The 22435-nt window shown below is 42.8% G+C and overlaps 1 protein-coding gene across 1 annotated transcript in view; it reads right to left on the bottom strand.

Annotated features, from left to right (window-relative positions):
• Positions 1-429: 429 nt before the first annotated feature.
• The window catches only part of zmat4a (zinc finger, matrin-type 4a), a 153837-nt gene continuing 131831 nt past the window's right edge, over positions 430-22435 (bottom strand). Inside the window, exons 6-7 of the mRNA XM_056279595.1 lie at positions 9270-9366; positions 430-463 (exon numbers count right to left, since the gene is read on the bottom strand). Of these exons, the coding sequence (XP_056135570.1) occupies positions 430-463; positions 9270-9366 (131 nt within the window). The remainder of the gene's footprint in view (positions 464-9269; positions 9367-22435) is intronic.

Here is a 22435-nt window from a genome sequence, read left to right as displayed (position 1 = left end):
GGGGATGTTGATGATAAGATTTTGCTGTGAGCTGTCTCAGCAGATGTCAGCTGTGAAGCTGTGCACGTGAAAGGGAAAGACATGGGAATGAAAATCAAGAATTCCCTTTTTGTTTTCCACAACACTGAAAATATATATGTCGAAAGGGCCATCCTCAGAGGGATGTTTTTCTTCCCACATATCTGCATGGAGTGCATATGGAGTAGCCTACTTCAGTCGGAGAGATGATTTCCGATTACTTCCACAAAGAACAAAGTGAATATATGATAAGCAGTGAATGGCAGCAAATGAACAGAAATGGGGGTTAGTATTGCTTCTGTGGCACTGTGGCAAGAGAAGAGAATATCAGCGAGAGGTAGAGAATTCGATAGATATATAAAGAGAGTCAGCAGGTGCACCGATGGGGTCTCATCCCATCTGGAGGCTCACTTATTTCTGCTTCGGCACCAGTTGGGTCCTCAAGCTATGTCCCGGTGCTTTGGGAATTAATTAGAGAGCTGATGATGTGGGAAATGGAGCTTGAATAGTAAACGTGTGACAATCTGGCGGCCCCTCGGTTGCATTGTTTCTTCCCTCTTTTCGTCTTATCTCATCTCTGACGGCTGTGTCTGGGAGCTGCTCTTGTCACTGATGATAGCTACCTTATTCAGAGGCGTAAAGTGGTTTGTCTCTCCAGTGAGCAACTAATGGGCACATGGCATAAAACCATGGCCCAGCCCTCTGTAAAGTCGCCTCTGTGCACTGTTATAAATCACAAAGCCATCATACAGGGGATGCGTGAAGGGAAATTGCCCCCTCCCAAATCCTGGTGGTTTTCTGCTTCAGTACACAATGTGTTTTGCTCAATATTTAGCATTCCAGCACCTTCAAAAACAAAGTGCTTAAAATCACTGTCAGCTTCCAAGATGCTATTCCATACATATTCATATATATTCTAGTTTCTGTAGGGTTTTTTTTCAATCTGAATAAATATAACGACCTTTTAATTCATCATTCAGCCCCCCATAAAGGAAGATGATCATCAACAATATGATTGCTTATAGAAGTATTATTTTGCCAACCAGTCAGGCCCCTTAAGTAACATGAATTTCCTTAAATGTTAACTATAATTCTAATTTTATTTTTCACAAACGAGGGGAACCTAGTTTTGAAACATTTTTCCCAGCCGCTCTCTGTTAATCAATTTGCCTTAGCCAATCAATTTGCCCTTTGCTAATCTCTGGCTTGATACAGATTGATGGTCTCACCAGGATACCCCCTTATGGCAATTTTTGCTGCATTTGACAAATTGTATGCTGCCTGCCCCTGCCCAAACAAACGCCTCCTAGCTTTATCCACCCTCTGTAGCAGACGGTTGATAGGAATTATATCTTGTGCATACTGTACACATTATGCATGCAGGCAGCTTAATTCTGCAACCATTGAACAGATATAAAATATGTTGCTGCCTTGCACCGCTCTGCATGGCAATAAACATGAGCAGACTGAATAACGAGCATTCTTTCTGGCTTTGAAGTCATGACTATTTACATACATGCATGTACTGTGTATGTCTGAAATGCGTTAGCGAGAGAGAAGGATGGTGCTGACATTGGTGGAGATTTTATGGCATGCTGCATACACCCTCAAGGCGCTGAATTCCTCCCCGAGTGACACGTGGCATCCAGAATTGAGTACCATGTTTGTGATAGCGCCAAAGGACGACTCTGAACAGACCTGTCAGTAACCCCCAGAGCAACTGTCTGCTGTCAGGTGGCCTTAAGTACGGAAGGCCAAAAGTCAATGTGTATGCACAATGTCCTCAGAAAATTATATAGCAGATTTGACACTTTTAGCGTTACCTGTACATTTAATTTCAAGAAGTATCAATCCCTATGTGGACACAACTTCATATACCGATGGCACAGGCTGAAATCAACATTTCAAAACCACACAAAATGAAAAAGAAAAATAATAGCCCACCCAGGTTTTCTTCTTCTTTTTTGAATTATTAACTACTGAGAGTTTGACACTTCCAACGATACATCAGCTAGAGCAAAGATTAAGTCAGAGGGATGAGAGTTTACTAATGTTTGACTGAGTAACTGAATGAGTATGTCTTTGATTCCAGTTGATTGAGTAATTCCTGTATATTTCAAGCAGAATGTGGCAATAAAAACACATTTTGCAAGCAAAAAAAAGAAAGAAAAAAAAGAAAGAAAACCACTGCCCGCAAGACAGTAATGACTGTGATGAGACGTGGGGCACAGACAGTATGAGTAGTAAATTGGGCATCATGGATGAGTGAAAGGAAAGTGGTGAAATTCAAAGACATGTCAGGCGGCTGAACTGGTGAATGCATGAACCCGAAACCATTGATCAGTGAATTCCCCCATGATGATGACCAAATAAAGACATTAATTTCTATAAAGTTAAGGACTGCTGACCAAACACCAGATCATTCCCACTGTCTACCATGTTGAATCTCCAATGTAAACAAAAATACTGAAACAGACACTTTTAATGGCGTTGAAGAGTGATCACCCTGTTGAGTAGGGTGTTGACATGTTTGCAACTAAATTTGTGGACCCGAGTCTCACGTCAACAGCAACGACCTGCTACTAACTGGATGATCAAACACAGGTTGAACCCATGTTTGGTAATTGGGTGGCACGGTGGCCCAGTGGTTAGCACTGGTGCCTCACAGCAAGAAGGTCCTGGGTTCGAACACCAGGCTGTCTCAGGGCGTTTCTGTGTGGAGTTTGCATGTTCTCCCCATGTGTGCGTGGGTTTCCTCTGGGTACTCCGGTTTCCTCCCACCATCAAAAAGACATGCATGTTAGGGTTAATACTCTTGCCTGTGCCCCTGACCAAGGCAATGGAAAGAAGAATTAGAGTTGGTCCTCAGGCACTGCAGCTGCCCACTGCTCCTATACAATAGGATGGGTTAAATGCAAAGAACACATTTCATTGTAAGAATACAATTTGTTGTAAGAATACATGCCAAACTAAAGTGGCTTTCTTCTTCTTCAGTACCCCATGTAATACACAGGTTTTGTGCATGAAAAGGGTGTCATGAAGGGGGGTTAGGACCAAATAGAAATGGATTTTAGGTGAGGAACTAAATTATTCTAAGAATATCCAAACCAGAAAGAGCCACATATGTATGTGTGATATGAAAGCAGCAGTGATGTGTATTCTTGCCCTATACCACCTGCTGTACACCTCAACCTCATTTTACCTTGAACTGCAATTTCCTGGAGAAAGAGACTGCTCACAGGGAAGATTGAAATTTCTAATGGGATGCTGAGATCACAGGGGGAGGCCTTTAAACTGAGAATTGATGTGACTCAGACAAAAACCCCTTTTCCCTGGCTTCCCCTGCAATATTTTGGTAATGAAAAACAACCCAAAACGCTGGAATGACCACAAAATGCCTGTGAGCTCTCCAAATAGTGAGTCTATAAAAGTCCTTCATTGAACCACCTTCGATACACAACTTGGTTGTTACAGACGAGTAAAGAGAAATCCTGTTAACCTATTGTGAGGTCAAACAACTGCGGGGGTTAAACAGGTTGAAACGACGTTATAGATCCCCGCATTCGTAAATAAATGAATGATTTGTCTCTGTCCATGGCTTTGTGTGAAAGTGAGAGGGGGTCTGGAGGGTCCGAGAAGAGGTGGGAGGGAGAGAATTGTAATTATATCAATATTTTAGTCCTTTATTTATCATGTCGTTGTCTATGATTTTCAGGTTATGTAATGTTTTGTCACCATATCTATGACGTGTTATTTGGGTGTGCTTTGGTTGATTGTTGTTTGTGACAGTCATGCCAATTAAGCATATTGAGTTGAACTGATTAAAGAAGCAGAGAGAGGATGTCTGGGTGGCATGGCAGTCTATTCCGTTGCCTACCAACACGGGGATCGCTGGTTCGAATCCCCGTGTTACCTCCAGCTTGTTCAGGTGTCCCTACAGACACAATTGGCCGTGTCTCCAGGTGGGAAGCTGGATGCGGGTATGTTTCCTGGTCGCTGCACTAGCGTCTCCTCTGGTCGGTCGGGGTGCCTGTTCAAGGGCGGGGGTAACTGGGGGCAATAGCGTGATCCCCCCACATGCTACGTCCCCCTGGTGAAACTCCTCACTGTCAGCTGAAAAGAAGCGGCTGGCGACTCCACATGTATTGGAGGATACATGTGGTAGTCTGCAGCCCTCCCTGGATCAGCAGAGGGGGCAGAGATGCGACCGGAATGGCTTGAAAGAGTGGGGTAATTGGCTAGGTATAATTGTTGTGGAGAAGGGGAGGAAAAATCAACAAAAACAAAAAATGAAAAAAGAAGAAGCAGAGAGAGAGTGGGGAAAAGAGATGGCTATAGTTGGGAACACATGAGAGGATTTTAAAGGCCAGACATAATCCCAATTTGGCCATGACGACTGATTTTCAAGATCGTGGAGAGACTGTACCGTTCTAAACTGGTCACGTAATTCTGTGGTTGAAGATAACGGCATCATGTTATCTTGGTTGATGATGACAACATCGCATTATCTTATTTGAAGATAATGGCATCACGTTATCTTCAATTGGTCAAAGCGGTCACAACAATATCAAAAAATGTTTAATTTTTACAACCGGAATCTGGAAAAGTCTGAGCTCGTCGGCAGGAGTGTGCGCCTCGGTGACATGACTTGCCGTCACAACCGGTGTGCTTTTCCCCACCGTAATCCGTGAAAATCAGTCGTTAAATAACATGTGATGAGGAGTCTTTTTCCAGTCAGTTGGTACTTTAAACGTCTTCTAGGTGTATTACCGTTTTAAAGCAGCTTCCCTAATCCAGAGGTTAACTGGTCATATCAGCCGAGCGTCTCTTATCGACTCTGCTGCACTCAGCACAGAACCCAACCTCTCCCCCCGGCTCCACACCAAGGCTCTGGGATATTTCCGTCAGGAAGAAAATAAAGAAATTGAAGCCGGGTCAAAGCACAAATTCGAAAACCGAGCAAGTGAAGTGGGCTCTTGGATGAGTGTAGGCAGAGGTGGTTCAAATTAGTTCAATATATTACAGGAGAACACTATTATGGTGGGCCTCTGCTTCGGATGACAGCAGCCAGGGAGAGGGCTAACGTATCCGAGTTTAAGTACTCGTAAAGCTGGCTTGTTAAACAGAGTATTGATCAGACTTCTCATTAGTGCCATTGTCATGAATAAGTAAATTATTTCCTCCTACTGAGTTAAAATTCAATCCTCTAACTGCCTTTCTGGCTTCAGTTCAATGTAGAAATGAAGGGGCTATGTAAGGAAATGGGTTGTAGGCATAGTTTCATAATAACACACAGATTAATGAACCTCTCTTACATAGATCTATCTCTCTGCTTGTGTTTTCATCAGTGTGACCATTTACATGGCATGCTGTGTCCTGTAACCTACTAACCTAAGCTACGCTGTCGGTCTACTTAGCAGAAACATCACCATCAGTGAACCCATGAAAATGAGAATATGAATCACATATTACACAGTATCTGTAAAAATCTGCTTTAAAAGAGAAAAAAAAACAATTTTTTTTGTTGATAAGGTGGCAGTATGTGAAGTTAGATTATACAACTACTCCAAGGAGTGAACAAATGACATCTGACAAGCTCTCTGCAAGTAATGCCTCAAAAACAAACTGTATACATTTTTAAACACTACAATTTTGGCCCTTGTAAGTCATAGACCTGGAAAGAGACTCATTCATTCACATACTCAGGGATGGATAGTCTCTACACGGGCAGGTGGAGAGCGAAGAAATAATTATTTTTTTTTACAGCAGTGTGCTAAAGTTAAATTGCGTTTGGCGAGGCTTAAGAGGTTTGAAAATGAAAACCAAGTGATTTCAACTATGCCTAAAAATGCTCTCAGGCCCTTGTGAGTCACCCTCAGATGGCCCATACAATTTTTCGTCTTGCTATTAGCTGCTTAGAAGTCTTTAGTGAATCATGTCCCCATTAGCCTCGTACTTACAGAGCACCTATGGAGTAAGCTATGTTGCTAGCGCTAGCACTGGGGGTGAAGCAGCTGGGCTCTGATACAAAAAAAGGTTTTTTTTTGTCTTGCTTTCTCTGTTTCTTTTTATATGTGTATTGTGATAATACAAGCATAGCAAAACTGTTATCAAAACTGTTTATTGATTCATTTTCCCTAATTTTTTTAATTTCTCCTTTCTGCTTTGAGAAGGTGGATTGAGCCTTCATTATCTCTCTGGTCACATCCCTCTTTCATTCTTATTGGTTGGTGGAACATCGACCTCAACAGTGTTGTCATTAATATGGAGCCCTCGCAATCCATCCCGATCTATTTATTTTTCACCTGTGATGAAAATGAATAGGGTTTTGGAGCCAGTTGCCAATCAATATACTTATAAAATATAAGCCTTCCCCCGGTCTCATTCGCTGTACCAACGCTCTGACCTGCTGCTTGGCCCTCTATTTCTTGTCTTGTTCATTTTGGTTTTGTTTAGTTGTGTTAAATTCTGTTTCATTGTTAATTTTTCTCTTTCTACACTGTAATATGAACTTGGGTACCTGAGAGGTGCAAATCAAATGTAATGTAAGATAATAATAATAATAATAATAATAGTGTTACAATGGTAAAATTTCATTTAGCAGACAGTTTTATCCAAAGTGACATACATCTGAGAGTTAATACAACACAAGTAAGGATCTAGTCAGGAGGTGACAACGCAAGTAAGCGCCAAAAAACTAGGTTCAAGTCCGATAGGACATAGGTGTGAACAGGCAGTGCACAAAGGCATAGGTCATAGGGTGCATAAAATCGTTTTTTTTCTTTGTATTTTTATTAATACCATCAGGTGTGGAGGTGTAATAATAATAGGTGAAGGTAATAATAATAATAATAATAATAATCATCATCATCATCATCATCATCACCATAATCATAATTATCATAATCATAATAAGTAAAAGCTACATATGACCGGGTTATTACATAATTTAACAAGTTAATGAATTTTAAGAATTATTTTGCTAACAATCATACTTCAAAGGTTGCATCCCCGGACTACATAAGCATAAATAAAGGGGAAAATAGTTCTTAGCTTATGCCAAGCTAAGAACTCCTAGCGATTTCCTAATGCAGCTTCAAAATGAATTTAAAGCCACCTCAACCAATCTAGAAATGCATAGGAGAGCAATCCTCAAAAGTGACGAGTCAATATTAGCGTTAAACATAGTTAAAGGTAATTATTTTAAACTCTGTGTGTTTTTCCATCAGACTGAAACAGGGTTGGATCTGGAATCACTTATTGGGCCATAAAATGTATGTCGTGCTTTTGTCAAGTCAAGTCAACTTTATTCATAAAGCACATTTAAACACAACTAATGATGACCAAAGTGCTGTACAGAGACTAACGACATATATCAAGTAAAAAGAATAGGTATAATCATTTAGATAATCCATAAAAAGACAGCAAATTACTAAAAAACGAGGTCTTAAGAGGCTTTAGAGGTCTATTAATGAGTCGTGGGCTTCAGCAAAAACTGAAATGGATTCAGCTTTGGAGGGAAGAGGAGCCCTTACAGCATATGCTCTAAAAAGAGATGTGGTCTCTGCATTGGGTTGAGAGCCCTCAAAACACAACCTTTACACATGCCCAAAGTCCACTTGAACACAAATTCGCCGAGTTTTTTCTTGCTTGCACTCTACAACAGCTGTGCTTCACATCTCTAACAAGGTACGTCCTTGTTTTGCCATTGCAAAGATGAAGGTCACAAGAGACATAAAGCATCAACATCACCAGCTTCCCTAACCCCCTTTCTGTAGTGTGTAAAGATGTGTCTTTATACTATCTGTGCCAGCTAGCACCAAGCTGTGACCTATACATATACACGCAACACAGGCTACTGTAGGCGATGTGGATGAAATCAGGCTGGTTGCAGGGGGATGCGTATGGTCTGAATCAGGCATGCCTGTGAGAGCTCAGGCTCCACTGAAAGGAGGGTGGGGATGTGTGTGTGGCGGGTGTTGACGGTAAGGGGGATCTGTATGGAATGCCACTGGCTCTGACAAGACAGCGCAGGCAACCGTGACTAAAGCACTGGGCTCTTAAACGGCATGTCACGTCTCCTGATGCCTGTATCCCTATGGATGTGCACAGCCAGCAAGTGCCCAGCAGGGGGAATTAATTCCAGGACATGCACCATGTAAGGCCCATCACTTCTCACCTACTTGCAAGGGCTACGCTGAACCCGCACACAGTTTGCTGACAGAACATCCCAGAAAAGATCAAGGCTAAAGAAAACTACACTCGTCCTGAAAGGGGTGCTGACGGTCCGGGTGATGGGGGGGAGGTGACAAAATGAGTATGAGCTTAGCAACAGGACATCTGAGCCTTGTAAAATACACACACAGTTAGATACTAAACATCCTTGACCAGCGATTTTTAATAAAACATTGATTAATAATGTAGACAGTAAACACATGCTCCTATAATAGTACATTTAAAAATGAAGTATTTCCCCCCCCTTTTCTCCCCAGTTGTATCCGGCCAATTACCCCAATCTTCTGAACCGACCCGGTTGCTGCTCCGCCCTCTTTGCTGATCTGGGGAGGACTGCAGACTACCACATGTCTCCTCTGATACATGTGGAGTCGCCAGCCATTTTTTTCACCCGGCAGTGAGGAATTTCGCCGGGGGGATGTATCACGTGGGAGGATCACACTACTCCCCCCAGATACCGGCCGTGACTCTCATTCTGAGGAACAGGTTAGTGTATACACAGATTCTTATTTGAAATTGGTGGTTGGTTGTTACTTGTAGGTCAAGGCCTGTTGTAGCGTGATTTGTGGATATTAGTTGTGTCTGATAGAGCTTGTTGACTCTGGGTTCGAGATTAGTTCCTCTAGGCACAACAGCCAATTAGCGGCAGTGTGAAAGAAGTGGGCAAATGGCTCAGTTATACGAATTTTCCCTTTAAAACTAATTGCTTTTGATAAGACTGATCTTAAGGGAGAAAACATTCATGGATGCCGACAGTGACCCCCCCCCCCCCTGATATTTGTGTCTTAGGAAGCAGCTCTCACTAAAACACCAACATCATGTATGCATGTTATGTGGAATGCACCATATCTGGAGAGGAAAAGCTTCTTTAGGATCAAGGGATTTCAAGGACAAGGATGAAAGGAGAGAAAACGGCACATCTCATGCTAATGCAGTAGCATTAAGCACTCAGTATCTGCGGTAAGAGGGTGAAATTAGCCCTGTTGCCAGGGTATGTGTGAGTAAGATCCACTCACTTGTTTTGGTGCTTTGAGCCCTGCAGATGTGCATGGTACTGTGCCACTGAGTTCAGTGTGACGCTACACACGTCGCAGGTATAGCTTCGTTTCAGACCTGGAATAAAACAAAATGACAGGCATGCTTAACAAATATAATCTAATTCAAACACATTTTCTAAATCATCATGAAAGATTTAAAAGAGCTGAGAACTTGTTGGGCTTCTTCCTTTTGATTTCAAAGTCATCCATGGGGTGAGAGTGGACATGGCCCGAATTTCCCTCTCTGCACAGACTGGGGTTGCTGGTTGGACGGGTCCCGTTTGGCACGGGACTGGAATCCTGACATCTTGCTGGGATCACAAAACAGCAAGATGACCTTCCCATAAGCAGCGGCATCGCAATTTTCTGGGATTGTATCCAGTTGACCATTTTGCACACATTCCCAATCGCAATCGCACATTTTTTTCTCCACTTTCCCCCCCTGATTTCACACGTCCAATTCCCTGTTCCACCACTGCATGACCCCTACAGTAGTTGGGGAGGGGGAAGACTTTCACATGTGTCCTTGGATACACGTGGAGTAGCCGACTTTTTCTTTTCACCTTGACAGCCGCGGGTCTCTCCAGGGGAATGTAACGTGGGCCAAGGTCCGTATTTCCCCCAGATCTGTCACTTCAGAGTGGTGCTGATAATAATGGCAAAAAAAGCAACCGTGTGTTGCACAAGTATTTGTCAACAAATGAAAAATAGCACCACATTGGCATAATCAAATCCACTCACCATTTATTTACAATGAATGTAAAAGATGTAGTTTTTATGGAGATGATCATCAGAAAAAGGGCTCCGATGTCCTTGTATTTCATGTATGTATCTGAGAGGGTATTTTGCAGGGGAAAAAACTGGATAGAGTGGTTAATCAACAATCCTGGTAATTTGAAATCCAGGAAAATCCTGGGTTTGTGGCCTGAAAGAGACCTACTATGTTGTGTTTTGGTGTGTAGATGGCAAGCTGGGTGGAATGAGTCAGAGGAATGGTATAGCTGTAGAACAAGGTGTCTCCTACATTCTATCTCAGTGGGTGTTGGACAAAAACGTGGCAACTGTATGCAGTAGTAGAGGAGGTATGTAGTAAAATCCTGACTTTTAAGGTTTGGAATTAAAGTGCTAGCACTTACAAGAATCCCTAAGCATGAGTATGTTTTGTGTAGTTGAGCAGATTAAATTTACAACCAATGCCAAATTCAGGGAACCCCATAACCACATGTTCATAATGCAAAATCAATATCCTTGATGCAGATGCATGACCAATAAGTGAGCATTTTTTTAAGCAACGCTTCATAGACTAGGACAATAGGGGTTCATGTTGGAAGAGTGGAGCTATTCAGACAGTAAAATGTCATGCATTTCACATCCCTGGAAATAAGATGCAGAACTCAATATGAGAGCTGAAGGTTCTCAGACACTCCTCACTTCAGTCTTCCTGACAGAAGTGAATCTTTTTCACTATGAAAGTTCGAGTACCTACTGGCAAAAGGATGCAAAGTGCAAGAGGTTCATATTCATCTTCTGATGCTCCAAGACAAATCAATGATGATGCCACTGATGGTTTCTGGGTATTTATGACCTTTCAACATCAGACACACTTACCCTGGCTAGTGAATAAATGTGATGTGTCTGACGTGTCCACGTAGAGGGACTCTGTGGTCCTTAGATTGAGAAAAGGGGAATTTAATTACTTGTTACCTTTTTAATGACATGAAAATGAGATTTAAATTACCAGCATTCTTGTCCATTTTGTGGATGTGTTAAAATCACTCCACTTTTATAAGAGACCATCTGACAAGTTAATTAAACAGACAGTTCTGTCTGTTCAAACAGTAACAGCATCGGGCTGGGGCGGAGGAGAGTTGCAGGTGGAGGGATTGTCACACACCTACATAGACACATTCAATTCTTGCAGCTGTTAATTAGTGGTATTGGCCACAACATAGACCACAGTTTAGACCACATTAGTAACCCTGCAAAGCCTTCCTGAAAGGCACCTTGAAGCTAATTGCTGAATGAGAGCAAAAGGGAAAGTTGAAGCCCAGAGGCAGCAAACCACACAAGAAGATCTATGGCTGTAAAATTAGTAAGCGATAGCACTGATGTCATCATGCTCAGTGTCACCGACAGTTTTACCAGTGCGTTTTTGCTTTGACTGTATAAGCACCCTGTATAATTGTTGTCATGTTTCACTAATGACATCGTGCCATCAAAAATGACCAATTCAGTTGTCGCACTCTCACTTTCAAGTCCCACATAAATATGTCTTGGGGCAAAAGGCCAAGACAAAATAAATGTCTCTTTTGGTTTATTGAATCATATTTTCATACGTTCATGTCTGCAGTTAGATCACTCAGATTGGTTTCTCTAAATTAAAGCACAGGCACATTGATTGGTGGTAGGGTGATGCTGGAAATTTGCTGCCAGTTACCAATTTACTTCTCTAGATGTCCTTGTCAGCAGTTTTCCATTTTGATGAAGGATAATATGTCCCAGAGACTGAAGGGACAAGTCTGCCCCCCCCTGCATTTGTTGATCAGCCACAACATAACTGCACTGTCAGACAGCCCCCACCAGGACCATGATTTCAATTTTGCAGGAGTCCCCTTGGTACAGTCAAGAGCTGACATTAAAATATGGCGATAAGCAAGCGGAGCTGGTGCTATGCATTGGCCTTTTGACAGCTTGCTTCTTAAACAATTTTTGAAAAGGTGAAAAATTGTTCAATGGCCCAGCATCCATCACTGCCAGCCACCTGCGGCACTTGCCCTGCAGCAGTGGTGCACATGAGTGATGGAGCACTGGGAACCTTCAGGCCTCTATAATGTTTCCTCTCCATCACTGTGACTTCCTTCTTTACAAGGCTTTGCTACTGCGTCACAGATGAGTCATTAATTTTGGTTAACTCAAATTATCTCTGGCCTAAAAACAGTAGAATGTGGTTCTGGAGTGGATGCACATCAGGTAAAATGCAGACTGTGGTCTCATTTATTTGGGTTGAGTTCAAATTTTCCAGACTTGAATCGGAGTAACAGGTTAAGCAGGTTTTGCATGTAAAGAAAAATGTTCTGCTATCCCACTTTATTCAACTGATCTTAAGTTCACAGAGGTAACCTTGAACAAAGAATTTGCCCAAAGCCAAATTGAGGATTGCTTTTTAATCTGAAGGGACATGGTTATAGCCTCCACTGCCGGAAAAAAACGATTTTATAAAGTTAATATGCCACAACCCTATCTAAGGGTAAATGAACAGAAAATGGCATCTTTTATCTAGATTACATCTTACATGTGTTACATGCTGGTCGAGCCATTTGTTATCTCATCAGACGAAGATTAGGGTCTCCTATTGGGTTCTCTGTCAAGTAATTTGATTGGCTACCTGCAGGGAAATCTCTTGTGTCCCAGCTACAGTTTAATGGAGAACTATTGCCTTATTGTCCCACGGAGGAAAATGTGATCAATTAACTCTTTAATCCTCTGTGTGGATAGTTTGTGGTGCAGGTGGTGCAGGTCCAAGGTTCATGCTAAATTAACCAGAAACCATCTGCTCCACTCCGGTGGTCCAACTTCAGCTCATTCCCCTATATCACTGCAGCAAAGCATTCAGGTTTGCCATACGGTCTCACAATTCATTTACGACAAACTGTATGACGACTGACAGAAGTGAACAGGCTGGCGGCATATTACAACGGATGGCTTTATGAATTATATTTTCAAAGTGAAACAACAAAATATAACAATGTGTTAATTTTCTCCCCATAAAGGCAGTGGGAATGGGACTGGAGGAAGTCCTGCAACATGCAGCAGTAGTCTGAATGTAATGCAGAGATCTACTGTACGCTGAGGAGAACTGGAAACAGTTTGAAATGAAAGGTGATTTGTGGTCAACTCTGTCAGGTCTATACATTAAACACTTTCCAAATACAGCGGACAGACCCCCTCCTGCTGTTCCTTTTTGAAGATGATTCTGATCTTGGTTTTGCCATCTGTCTCACACTATGAGTTTACAATTAAGACAGCTATCAATCTATTTTAGGGTCTGGAGAGTGGCCAAGAATAAACAAAGCAAAGGAAATGGCTAGTGAATATTGACAGATGGAGATGCAGCAAAACAGATGAGTGGAAAAGGGAGGGAGAGAAAGCGAGAGTGAGGGATCATGGAGAAGCAGGGCTGGATGTGTCAAACTGCATCTTCCGAGCCATCCCGGTCACTGCTCTACCCCCTCTGCCAATCCGGGGAGGGCTAGAGACTACTACATGCCTCCTCCGATACATGTGGAGTCGTCAGCCACTTCTTTTCACCTGACAGTGACGAGTTTCGCCAGGGGGACATACCACGTGGGAGGATCACGCCAGTTCCCCCTCCCACTAGAACAGGCGTCCCGACCGACCAGAGGAGGTGCTAGTGCAGCGACCAGGACACATACCCACATCCGGCTTCCCACCCACAGACACGGCCAATTGTGTCTGTAGGGACACCCGACCAAGCCGGAGGGAACACGAGGATTTTAACCGGCGATCCCCGTGTTGGTGGGCAATGGAGTAGACCGCCATGCCACCTGGATGCCCTCAAACTGCATCGTTAAGGTGTGTTTCACCGATCAACAGCTGTGATGGAATCCGGAAAAAGGAAATTTGATCGGCAGGGTTATTGACAGGTCTGGTCGAAATTTAGCATCTAGGAGGACGTTGCAATCACTAATACACTCATTTAGAATAAATGTGGCCGCTGTAGGAAGAGTTCAAGGAAACTTGTTGACTAATGTGATGAGAAAGAGAGATCATGCAGGTGGCTGTTATGTCTTTATGGGAGTCTAATGTGGTTCCTGTTCAGGTGAGAATAACATTGGTAATAGAGCGAAAGCTCCATGTATCTTTCCTTTTTTCCTTTCATGTTCTCATGTAAGCGTGTTCTCATGGGATAAACAACAGAGAAATAAAGGAGTTCAAAACCTGTAAATCCCCTTAGAGCTAGTTAGCTTCAACACAACAGTATTCAATGCTTTCTCATACAGCTGACGTACTGTACGGCAAGATGAATTTAAAAAGATGAAAAGCAATTCAATGCACGAACCCAAAAGACCAATGTGATATGCCTTTGAAATAAAAATGAAAATTACGTTCCTCTCAGTCTATTTCCTTAGTTTAAAATGATCGCAGTGGACTACAGCTTGGTGTGACCAAAGGGTCTTAGAAGCAGAATTGTTTCTCCATGATTCAGTACATTTAAAAAAGCAGCATATGCTCCATGTTAACGAGGAAATAACTGTACTTTCAAATAAGGCAATAAATATTATTACTTAAATAACACAAAGAAGCTAAAGATAGATCAAGTGAACCTATTTCTTAATATACACCGATCAGCCAAAAATATTAAAACCACTGACAGGTGAGTGAATAACATTGATTATCTCGTTACAATGGTATCTGTCAAGTGGTGGGATATATTAGGCAGCAGTGAACAGTCAGTTCTTGAAGTTGATGTGTTGGAAGCAGGAAAAATAGGCAAGCGTAAGGATCTGATCGGCTCTGACAAGGGCCAAATTGTGATGGCTAGACGACTGGGTCAGACCAGCTCCAAAACGACAGGTCTTGTGGCGTGTTCCAAGTATGTAGTGGTCAGTACCTACCAAAAGCGGTCCAAGGAAGGAAAACCGGTGAACCGGTGACAGGGTCATGTGCGACCAAGGCTCACTGATGTGTGTGGATAGCGAAGGCTAGCACGTCTGGTCTGATCCCACAGAAGAGCTAGTATATATCAAATTGTTGAAAAAGTTAATGCTGACTATGATACACAATACAATGCAGCTTGCAGAGTGCTCATGATGACCCCTGTCCACTGCCTAAAGTGCCTACAATGGGCATGTGAGCATTAGAACTGGACCATGGAGCAATGGAAGAAGGTGGCCTGGTGTGATGAATCACCTTTTCTTTTGCATCATGTGGAAAGCCAGGTGCATGTGTATCATTTATCTGGGGAAGAGATGGCACCAGGGTGCACTATGGGAAGAAGGCAAGCCGGCGGAGGCAATGTGATGCTCTGGGAAATGTTCTGCTGAGAAACCTTGGGTCCTGGCATTCATGTGGATGTTACTTTGACACGTACCACCTACCCAAACATCATTGCAGACCAAGTACACCCCTTCATGGCAATGGTATTCAGGCAGTGGCCTCTTTCAACAGGATAATGCATCCTGCCACAATGCAGAAATTGTTTAGGAATGGTTTCAGGAACATGACAAAGAGTTCAAGGTGTTGCCTTGGCCTCCAAATTCCCCAGATCTCAATACGATATAGTAGCAACTGTGGGATGTGCTAGAAAAACAAGTCTGATCCATGGAGGCCCCACCTCACAACTTTCAGGACTTAAATGATCTGCTGCTAATATTTTGGTGCCAGATACCAGAGGCCATCTTCAGAGGTTTTTCTTTTTTTCTCTCTGTTTTTTCCCCCTTTTTCTCCTCAGTTGTATCCGGCCAACTGCCCCATGCTCCCGAGCTTTACCGGTCACCACTCCACCCCCTCTGCCGATCGAGGGAGGGCTGCAGACTACCACATGCCTTTTCCGATACATGGAGTCACCAGCTGCTTATTTTCACCTGACAATGAGGAGTTTCACCAGGGGGGCGTAGCATGCGGGAGGATCACACTATTCCTCCCAGTTCCCTCTCCCCCCCGAACAGGTGCCCCGACCAACCAGAGCAGAAGCTAGTGCAGCAACCAGGACACATACCCACATCTGGCTTCCCACCCGCAGACAAGGCCAATTGTGTCTGTAGGGACGTCTGAGCAAACCTTCAGAGGTCTTGTGGAGTCCATGCCTCAATGGGTCAGAGCTGTTTTAGTGGCACAAGGGGGACCTACACAACATTAGGCAGGTGGTTTTGAATGTTTTGGCTGATCAGTGTACAACTGCCCCTGACCAAGACTGCAATTTATCATCATCGGCAAAATAAATAAAAATACCTTTGTTCTCTGAAACAACAGTCCTATTGAATAGTGATTACTTAATTTCAAGATGTGCACAATAGTGACTAAATTGACGACAGTATGTGCAGTAGATTCGTTTTCCATCTCATTAACCTCTCTGGTAAATTCAGCATTCTTAATGTTACCGGGAAAACAATATGCAATCTCCATGCTATTCACCCTTCACATATGATAAAGTGGTAAATAACTTAAACTAAACATTTCTATCTTCATCACGCACACTTTTGTCAACAACAATAAGTGCACAGAAAGACACTACAAGCATAATAGGTGGGTATAATTCTTTGTAGTTATAAAATAATACATTTTTGAAAATAAACCGCTTCAAATGTCACATACGAAGCTGGCACTGACAAAGGGTTCAAAGAGTCATACTGTTCACAACCTAGAGATATACACATGCCAAGCATAAATGTACTAAAAAGTCCAATATCTCTCTAAACTACTCAAAGCAATACACCACAGGTACAGGATTAAATTCTCCTATGAAGGTTATCCAAACTATTTTACAGTCTGCTGTAAATCCCAGGGATGCAAAAAACCCACAAAAAAACCCCACATAATGCTCGAACTTTACACATGCTTACTTACAGTGCCCCTGCATATACAGGCAGCTATAGAACATTCAAAGAGCTCCTTTGAAAAAAAGCAAATGTAGGACGTCTGTAGGGAAACATACAATCGAGCACTCATCCAAAATCCCTGCCGACGAGAATGGCTTGAGGTGTCGAAAATTACAAAGGGTGAAATGGAGCTGATATTAAAAGCATGACAAAATAAAGGGAGGATAACAAACAAAAAAAGAATTGTTTCATACTGTATAATACTGTGGATGGAGCAGAGAGGTAGCTGGGCAGGTGCATTACAAGCCCCGAAGGTGTTTCTCTCTGCAGTTCACACATGCTGATGGTGGAGTGCTAATGGTTTGTTCTCCAACTGTGGAGCTGGTGCAATGTTCCCTTTCTCTTTCTCTTTCCCTCTCTCTCTCTTTCTTTTGCTCTCTCATTCCTCATTCACTTTCCACAGACATCTTTATCATGCGGCTGCACTGCAAAGTGTACACAACGATGTACATGTCCCAGGCCAATAGTACCTTCTCCTCCATAGACGTGGTTTAATATTTCAACGGGGCAACCGTCAGAGTCAAAGTGCACCATCTTTTCTTCAGTGCGCAGCCCATCAGACAAGTTGAGAGATGTACAAGGGTGTTGGTGGTGGTTCAAGCATAGCAATGGAGAGGTGGTGGTGGTGGTTGCTTGGGTGTGTATATGTCTGTGCTTGTGTGTTTGTGTGTACGTGAGCCTGTGTATGTATGTCTGTGGGTGTGCGTATGTTCTTGTTCAGCAATGTTTTTGATGACCAATTTGAGTTTTTAACCATGGAAGTGAGGACATTTTGGCTAGTCCTCACTTCTTCAAGGGTCTACTTTAATGTTAGGTCTTCGGTTTAGGGTTAGATTAAGGTTAGGATAAAGGGGAAATAATCACAATTTTCAACACTATCTATCTATCTATCTATCTATCTATCTATCTATCTATCTATCTATCTATCTATCTATCTATCTATCTATCTATCTATCTATCTATCTATCTATCTATCTATCTATCTATCTATCTATCTATCTATCTAGCTAGCTAGCTAGCTAGCTATCTGTCTATCTGTCTGTCTATCTATCTATCTTTGTTGGTGGGATAACACTCCATTGGCAGCCATAAAACTGAGCAGTCTTGTGTGTGTGTGTGTGTCTTGGAAATGCCACAGAAATTGTGTGGAAATGGCTGACATTGAGTGTGAATCACCATCTTGATATGGCATTTGGTAGCATTCACTATAACAGCTGTCTGTTGCATTGTTTTTAGAATTTTCTTGGACATTTTCTTATATAATGTAATTTTCAATCATGTTCCAGTAGCATTTGATAGACACACAGGAGACTGCTCAGTATAATGGCTGCTAAAGGAGTATTTTCCCTATAAACATGTATATAGAGATAACGTCAAAATTTTGAATGTGTCCCTTTAAGGTTATGGTTAGAGACAAGGGACTGAATTAAGTTGATGAGGGTCCTTGCAAGTACATAAAAAAAAGTGTGTGTGTGTGTGCGTGCGTGCGTGCATGCGTGTGTGTGTGTATTGAAGTGAAAGAGGGGAAAAGAGAGAAGAAGGAGGAAGACAAAAAACTGATAAGAAAAATCAACAGAGAAGATCCCAAAAGTGGGTCTTTGCTGTGAAGAATGGGCCTGCCAAGAGCAGCTCAGCAGCCTCATGAATCCAGCAGTCTCATTCCAGCCCCGCCAGCATAGCTGCCTCATACACTTGCTGTGGCCTCATTCCTCTATCTGCGGACGCACAGCGCAAATTTTGACTGTTAAGATGATTTGCAACTTTCTTACTAATTGATAATCACTGGAGAGAAACCCTCATTAGGGGCTAAGTGCTGCACAGCACAGCGAGCACGCTGATATTTTGCAGCCTTGTCAAAATGACTGAGTCGACATTCGCAAATCCGTCTTTGCTAACACAGCCCACTAAATGGGCATTGTGCAATGGAGATGAAGCTGGGAATGGAGATGGCTCTGCGTTACAGATCATCAATTTCAAAGCAGAGGCAGGAAGGCAAAAAAGCAGCCTTCACTGTAGGAGTGAGTATATCCTGTCTGGAGGGAAAATTCTTCACCCAAGACCCAGAATTTACTTGCTCACATTCAAACAAGCTTTTGAACTAACTCACTTTTAAACTCACTTTGACAAGAATGCTGAGTGTTATACTTGTCTAACTTGAGATTGTGCAGTACTGAGTTCCAAAAGTTTAGGGTAAATGCACAATGTGTGTGTGTGTGTGTGTGTGTGTGTGTGTGTGTGTGTGTGTGTGTGTGTGTGTGTGTGTGTGTGTGTGTTCTTACTCAGCTATATTTGTGAGGACCAATTTGAGTTTTTAATCAAAAGAGTGAGGACATTTTGGCCAGTCTTTTCTTCTTCAAGGGTCTGTTTTAGGGTTAGAGCTTGGGTTTAGGGCAGAGCTGTTCCTGACCTGCCTGGGGCCCTGGGCAAAATTCTGCTAAGGGGCCCTCCTACCTGACCCATGAGCCATGTACACCATTTACCATTGCCACACAGTCACACATAACACCTCAGTGCTCCCACTACACTCCTCCATCCTTTAAAATGGGTTGTTTGCTCCATCAGTCGGTCTAAGAATAAGTAGACCTATATAGGACATAATGAGATATAAACAAACAATATTGAATAGAATATTTTTTATAGAATCTTAAAATAAGCTAATGTTAATATTAATATAAATAAGAACATTTCAGAAAATATAAAATGTAGAAAATAATAAAATATATCACTGAGCTTGGGTTCTGCTGTTTGGTAAATAGTCCAGTCCTCACAATATCATACATTTGGCTTTGGCTACACAATGTAAACATTAAGCATACAGAGTGTGGCTGCAGCTATATGTTACTAAACAGTAAAATAAAACCTATAAAGCTGTGTGATTAGCTTTGACTATACAATGTAAACATTAAGCCTAGATGCTATGGCTGCAGCTATATGCACCGCCCGGCTAGGTTAGCAAGACAGACAGACTAGAGAGAGATGCACTGCATGCAAGTACATCAGTTTATTGTCACTGTTATTTGCTGACATCAAACTTGGAGAGGAGAGAACACAAGTTTCTCTGATTGCTGTTCCCGCAATTTACTCTCATATCGTGTTTTTTTCTCTCTCTCTTTTCGTGACCAGAAGGATAGTTCTGCTTCATCCTCTCATCAAAGTTGTAAACAGTGACACCCACTTTGACTCAAGAGGGAGGTAGGGCCCTTGCGTAATTTGTGGGGCCCTGCCCAACTTGCGTAGTGAGTGTATAGGGCCACCCGTCTCTGGTTTAGGGTTATGGTTAGAATTAGGATTAAATGGCGACGGTGTCCAGGTAGTGTAGCGGTCTATTCTTTTACCTACCAATACGGTGATTGCCGGTTCGAATCCCCATATTACCTCTGGCTTGGTTGGGTGTCCCTACAAACACAATTGGCCGTGTCTGCGGGTGAGAAACCGCATGTGGGTATGTGTCCTTGTTGCTGCACTAGCACCTCCTCTGGTCGGTTGGGGCGCCTGTTCAGGGGGAGGGGGAACCTGGGGGGAATAGTGTGATCCTCCCACGCGCTATATCCCCCTGGTGAAACTCCTCACTGTCAGGTGAAAAGAAGCAGTTGGCGACTCCACATGTATCGGAGGAGGCATGTGGTAGACTGCAGCCCTCCCTGGATTGGCAGAGGGGATGGAGCAGTGACCGGGATGGCTCGGAAGAGTGGGGTAATTGGTTGGATACAATTGGGGAGAAAAAGGTGGAAAAATCAACAACAAAAAAAGTATTAGGTTAAGGTTAGACTTCAGATAGTTCTGATGGTTAAGTTTAGGATTAGGTGCTAGGAAATGAATGTGGTCAGTGAAGGTCCTCACAAGTACAGAAAAACAATTGCGTGTGTTTACATATTGAGTATGTGTGTAGGGCTATGGACGAAAACAGACAAAATCATTAACAGTCACCATAGTCTGGACTCTCAACAGCCAACAGAACAGAGCTGTGCTGACAGACACCAACTCATTTCCATTTAATTAGCCACAGCCCACCTATCGACACACAAAGAACCAATCACGGCTGGAGTTGGCATGGCTGGGCTGGGGTGATGGGGTGTCTGGGGTGTGTCTCTATGTCCAATCAGCTGTGAGGAGTTATCTGTTCCACTGGGTCTGGCCATGCACCAATGCCCTTTACAACACCTCAGGGCTCCTTCTGCTATACTGGCACCCAGCCATTCACTGGCTGGAGTTATATTCTGTAATTGTTATTGACATATTGTGACTAGGAGACAATAAGCAAAAGCATTCTCTCCTCCGTTCTGAACTTAACAGCTTGTGACATGCTCGCACACCGAGGCTACTTAGAGACACTCGGGTGCTTTGCTTCCTCCTGCAATCAAACTGACAAGTCAGGTTGAAAGTCAAAGCATCCATCAAAAATACCGCACTGTGCTCCTGGAAACAAGTGGAATAAAAAAAAACTGAATTCAAAATTCCATGTAGCTGATTTTTATTTATTCATTTATTTTCATTAGCTGATTTTTTAAATACCTCAAGTAGTCAGAATCTTAACCAATCTTTAAAACGTCAGTCACATTTTCCGCCGGCCATCTCAGGCAATGTTGATGCCATTTACATTTCATTTTCCTTAATAGTGACAGCTTTTCACCAAAATCTTCGACGACAGAAATGAATTGCAACACATTTCAAAAAACCCTCACAAACCTGTACAAGGGAAACTACACTATGTCGTTACTTATTGTCTATACTACTTGGTGCTTGGCATGTTTCCTGCCTGTCCAGGGATTTAAACCGACAACATTTTGGTGACAGCCTGTTCTGTGACTTTTAGGCCACAGATCTCAATAAAAACACATGGTGGCCAGTGTTGCCTCTAGAACTATTGTATTAGAGTGGGAGTGGTGAGGTGTAGGTATATTGTCCACTGTTGAGGCTGTGGCCCGTCTCGCTTCCTTTACTCCCTCGCCTGGTCATACTGAGGCTACCATTAAACTTTCCCCAGCCTTCCATTACATCACACTTGCAAATAATCCGTTCTACCATGGTAAATGAGTTCTTTAAAAAAAAGCATGCGGCATGAAGATACAAGCAGTCTCGTCACGCCGAGTCACCTTTCAATTCTGATGTCCTATCCAGGGACACCACCTAGCCATTGGTTCAGATTTGTGGATGACACCTGGGTTAAAATTAAACCTCAGGACGTACCACATTTCACTGACCACATTAACTCTGTGGACAATCATATCAAGTTCACCAGGGATGATGTGAAAAATGACAGATTGGCCTTCTTAGACTGTGAAACTGCAATTGGTGATGGGGGACATTTGATTGTTGATGTTTACCGTAAACCAACGCATACTGATCAGTACTTAAGGTCTGACTCTCATCATCCACTGGAGAACAAACTAGGAGTCATCAGAATGCTGTACCACCGAGCTGACAATGTCCCCACCGACACAGCGGCGGCAGAAGGGGGAAAATCCCACATTAAACAGGCCCTGGTTAAGTGTGGTTATCCTAACTGGGCATTTGTCAAAGCCAGGA

This window comes from Lampris incognitus, chromosome 1 (genome assembly GCF_029633865.1).
Source record: "Lampris incognitus isolate fLamInc1 chromosome 1, fLamInc1.hap2, whole genome shotgun sequence".
Lineage (NCBI taxonomy): Eukaryota > Metazoa > Chordata > Actinopteri > Lampriformes > Lampridae > Lampris > Lampris incognitus.
This window is presented reverse-complemented; position numbering and strand designations above follow the sequence as displayed.